This window comes from Arachis ipaensis, chromosome B04 (genome assembly GCF_000816755.2).
Source record: "Arachis ipaensis cultivar K30076 chromosome B04, Araip1.1, whole genome shotgun sequence".
Taxonomy (NCBI): Eukaryota; Viridiplantae; Streptophyta; class Magnoliopsida; order Fabales; family Fabaceae; genus Arachis; species Arachis ipaensis.
This window is the reverse complement of record NC_029788.2, coordinates 133,209,290-133,213,622: the sequence shown is the minus strand read 5'-3', so window position 1 is coordinate 133,213,622 and position 4,333 is coordinate 133,209,290. Positions and strand designations below refer to the sequence as shown.

The 4,333-nt window shown below is 36.9% G+C and overlaps 2 protein-coding genes across 3 annotated transcripts in view; both read right to left on the bottom strand.

The window, feature by feature from the left end:
• The window catches only part of LOC107635748 (14-3-3-like protein A), a 3,456-nt gene extending 1,534 nt beyond the window's left edge, over positions 1-1,922 (bottom strand). The window contains exons 1-4 of one of the 2 annotated variants that reach the window (XM_016339307.2): positions 1,635-1,922; positions 796-1,315; positions 485-607; positions 1-112 (exon numbers count right to left, since the gene is read on the bottom strand). In XM_016339307.2, coding sequence (XP_016194793.1) covers positions 1-112; positions 485-607; positions 796-1,275 — 715 coding nt within the window. In that variant the 5' untranslated portion in view covers positions 1,276-1,315; positions 1,635-1,922. The remainder of the gene's footprint in view (positions 113-484; positions 608-795; positions 1,316-1,634) is intronic. The other variant, XM_016339308.2, reaches the window with a different exon arrangement.
• The window catches only part of LOC107635744 (2-alkenal reductase (NADP(+)-dependent)), a gene marked incomplete in the record, with an annotated part of 2,656 nt that continues 1,418 nt past the window's right edge, over positions 3,096-4,333 (bottom strand). Inside the window, 3 exon segments of the mRNA XM_016339303.2 lie at positions 3,096-3,820; positions 3,906-3,988; positions 4,210-4,333. Coding sequence (XP_016194789.1) covers positions 3,442-3,820; positions 3,906-3,988; positions 4,210-4,333 — 586 coding nt within the window.

Genomic DNA, 4,333 nt, shown 5'->3' with positions numbered 1-4,333 from the left:
TATCAGATGTCCACAAAGTCAGATTGTCTCTGAGAAGTTGCATGATCAAGGTACTGTCCTTGTATGATTCTTCACCCAAGGTGTCAAGCTCAGCAATTGCTTCATCAAATGCCTGCCACATATAAGCGTTTTAAGTAGTCACTAAAGAGAACAGATAAGAGTTCGCAGGGAATAACAGCAAAGTTATCATGAAAAAACGGTGTATAGTTTAGAGCTTTTAGACACATCATCATCATAATGGGATATTGATGCAACTAGGAAACACTTAAGATAAATATACTGCTTGCTGCATCAACATTCTCAAATAATAATGAAATGAATACAAAAATGCAAAATTCAATCTACTAAGAGAACTAGAGTACTGCATTTTCTCACTAAAAAGCTTACAATTACATTTGATATGCAGGTTTTCTGATTTCTTTATAAACTATGTTCGAAAATGGACTATATTTACAATAGAACATACAGCGGGCAGAAACAATACCTGCTTGGCGAGATTACAAGCACGATCTGGTGAGTTAAGAATTTCATAATAGAACACAGAGAAATTGAGTGCCAGACCCAGCCTTATCGGGTGAGTAGGAGGAAGGTCTGCAAGAGCAATATCCTGCATCAAAGAATCACACATTTAGAGTTTAGAAACAACTACTATCCCATTAAAATATCTAAACAATCACAAAAGCTATAACAGCACAGTCACAAGTCGCACACTAATTAAGGTTTATAATTGACAAACAAAGATTACTGCTCTAAAAAATAATAATTCCTCAGATCATGAAAGTAACATGAATATACCTGAGCAGACTTGTACGCTAACAAAGTACTCTCAGCAGCTTCTTTTCTCTCTGCAGCAGTCTTGAACTCAGCGAGGTACCTATGATAATCACCCTTCATCTTGAGATAGAACACTTTGGACTCAGGGGTGGTAGCAGAGGGCACAAGGTTGGACTCAAGGAGGTTCAAAATGCCATCACAGATCTTGCTGAGCTCAGCTTCAATCTTTCCCCTATACTCCTTGATGGTTGCAACATGGTCCTCGTTTCCCCTACTCTCCTCCTTCTGCTCAATCGACGAGATGATCCTCCACGAAGCCCTCCTCGCACCGATAACGTTCTTGTAAGCAACTGACAGCAGGTTCCTCTCCTCCACCGTCAGCTCTTCGTTGTCAGAAGACTTCGCCACCTTCTCCATGAACTCCACCATCTCCTCGTATCGCTCCGCCTGCTCCGCAAGCTTTGCCATGTACACGTTCTCCTCGCGAGATGATTCCGCCATTTTTTTCAGTTCGCGAGTTTCTCAACGATTACTCCTGCAACTAAAAAAGTACAAATTAATTTAAAAAAAAAAAACAAAGCAAGAAAAGAAATGTGAGAACAAGTAGCTACTTATTATCGCAAAATTTTTTCCGGAATTTCAGAATTTTTTTATCCGGTTTTATTTTCGAAAATTTTCCAGGGGAAACAAACATGTTCGGAATAATCAAGACGCAGGACCACAAAATGGAGTCTCAGTACATGAAATCAGAACGAGAAACAACAAAAAGGTGAATTTAAACTTGTACGGAAATTACTTTCGATTTTAGAGAAGCTAAACAGAATAATAATAATAGTGGTTTTGGGTGAGAAAATGAAAACCTAGAGATGCAGATCTCGGGGAATGGAACCAGAGAAGAACAAAGGGAATCGAGAGGTAAAGAGCCAAATAAAGAGAACGACCGTAACCCTAATAAAGAGAGTTGAAATTAAAAACTGCTATGAAGAAAGAGAGTGCGTGCGTTTGATTTTGAAATTAGAAAAGAGACACGTAAGGGGGGTGGCGGAGATTCCATTGAAGAGTTGACTGTTGACCCGCTAATCCTCTATCACCGGTCACCGTTTTCTCTCTCTCTTGATTTTTTTTTGGGTCAAAGAATCAGCGATGTTGGATTTTCCTAAATGGCCGAAAAGCCAGCCAAGCAAGTGAGTTGGGTCTTGTCTCTTCTCACAGGGTCCATCCATTTTTTTGCCTCCTCCTACTAATAGATTAAGGGAATTATTAATTTTTTATTGACTAACGACCAAAATTTAAGTTATCAATATTCATTTATTTAGTGATATGCTAAAATCTTCAATTTGGGTGGTGTATGAACAACAAGCTTCGAGAATGTGCATTGTGAATATAGGACTTTTGACTCAAATAAAACCATGCACGAAAAGTATGATATGATATAGGGCTTTTTTTTTCAATTGAAAAAATAAAGTGTGATTTATCTTTTAATGATTTTTTTATTTTTTTTATCTCACTTATAAATTAATGGTGAGAAATTATACTTTATCCTATTATCAAGTGACAAAAAAGAATGGAGAGAATTCAAATTCGTGTTAATTCTTAAGTCTTAACTTGATCTTGATGTTCAACTAATTGATGTGATTAAAATTGAAGTGTACTACCGAAGCTGTTCTATCCCAAAAACAACCTAGGCTAGAAAGGTTGCTAGCCCGTTGAGAATTGGACTTTAGAAATACAAAAAAGTCTTTTTCAGTTTTGATTCCTGAAGCCTATAAAACATATATGGCCATAGCGGCCATGCCCATCTTCATTGGATCAAGTTCTGGAAGTGTAGCCAAAAGTCCAAATTAGAATGGAAGAACATATTCTGACCAAAAACATAAAAAGAACTGCCCCAAAAACAAAAAAAATAACCAACTCACTTGTCCGCTTAAACAAATGTCGGGGTCCTTAACCTGTCAGGTTAAGGAATACGTGGGAAACCAAAACAAAGAAAGAAAGAATATACAAGAATATTAATTGACCAAAAATAAAAGAATATACAAGAATACTAGAGGATATTTATGATAAATCGTTTAAACAAGCCATCACTTGTTACCTATTTCTAATTTTCTATAGATGAATATTGGGTAATCTACACTCTTTAGGAAAAAATAGTGAACAATTAATTGATTTTTCCTAAAAACTTTATTCAAGCACTCAACGAATTATACTCTGAATCTCTGATTACACAAAACTGTGAAAACTTACTACTTTCAAAGCTTCATGTGCGAAGATCAAGCTCATTCAATGAAAGGTAATACACAACAATTTTTTGGTAGCGACTTGAGAAAATAAGGCTTTGCATAAAAGACAATAACACATTACAGAGGAAATGGATCCTTTCAATTTTTTTAACACTTGAGATAAAGTGTGATATCTCACTATTAATTTTATAAATGGAACTAAAAATAAATATGAGAGAGAGAACAATGAAAGGTGATATTAAACAATTGACACCATCTAGTTTTTTCTCCACTCGAGAAGATCCACTCCCCATTACACACACTATGGAGCAAGAATTTTGCTAGCATGGTAGAATCTCTGTTTCTCTCTCAGCTGGTCAAGTTCACCCAACAAATTTTCAATGAATATATATATGATTACAACATAGTAAGCATGAAAAGTGATCATTCATTCATGGGCGACACGAATGACTTGTTTGCCAACATTCTTGCCAAGGAAAAGTCCAACAAAAGCGGATGGAGCACTTTCCAAGCCTTCATTCATGTCTTCAATGTAAACAATCTTTCCTTCCTTGTAGTATCTGGAAACGTCTTCCAAGAAGCGCGGATACAAGTGCAAGTAATCGCTCTGCAAAAACCCCTGCATCTTGATGCGCTTTATAATAAGATTCATTAAGTTGTAAATCCCTTTGGGCTCAGAAAGGCTCTGCTGAGACACCATCCCACAAACTGCAATCCTACCATGAATCCTCATGTTGAGTAGTGCAGCATCAAGCATTTCCCCACCCACATTGTCAAAGTATATGTCAATTCCTTGCGGAAAATACCTGTCAATTCACCCACCACCAATGCAAGTTTTCAGAATCACCTCCACCATATATCACTCTGTTAACACAAATGACTCATGCATACCTTCGTAGAGCTGAATTCAGGTCCGATTCTTCCTTGTAGTTAAAAGCTTCGTCGAATCCAAGCTTGTTCTTTAGGAGGTCAACCTAATTACAGATTCAAAAAGCAACTCAACTAAACTATATATAGTATATCAAAAATACTATTTACCAAAATCAGCCACTAAAATCAGTCACCAATGTATTTGTGTATATATACATGTGTGGTATAATTTATTTTCAATGCGAATTTGTATTACAACATGTATTTTATACTGGTGGCTAATTTTAGGATACACATAGCATAATCGATAGCAGCACTTCCTTACCTTTTCCTTTGAGCCAGCACTTCCAACTACATAGCAGCCACGAAGCTTGGCAAGTTGGCCTACTAGCTGCCCTACAGCACCTGATGCAGCTGATACAAAAACATATTCCCCTTTCTGCGGCGTG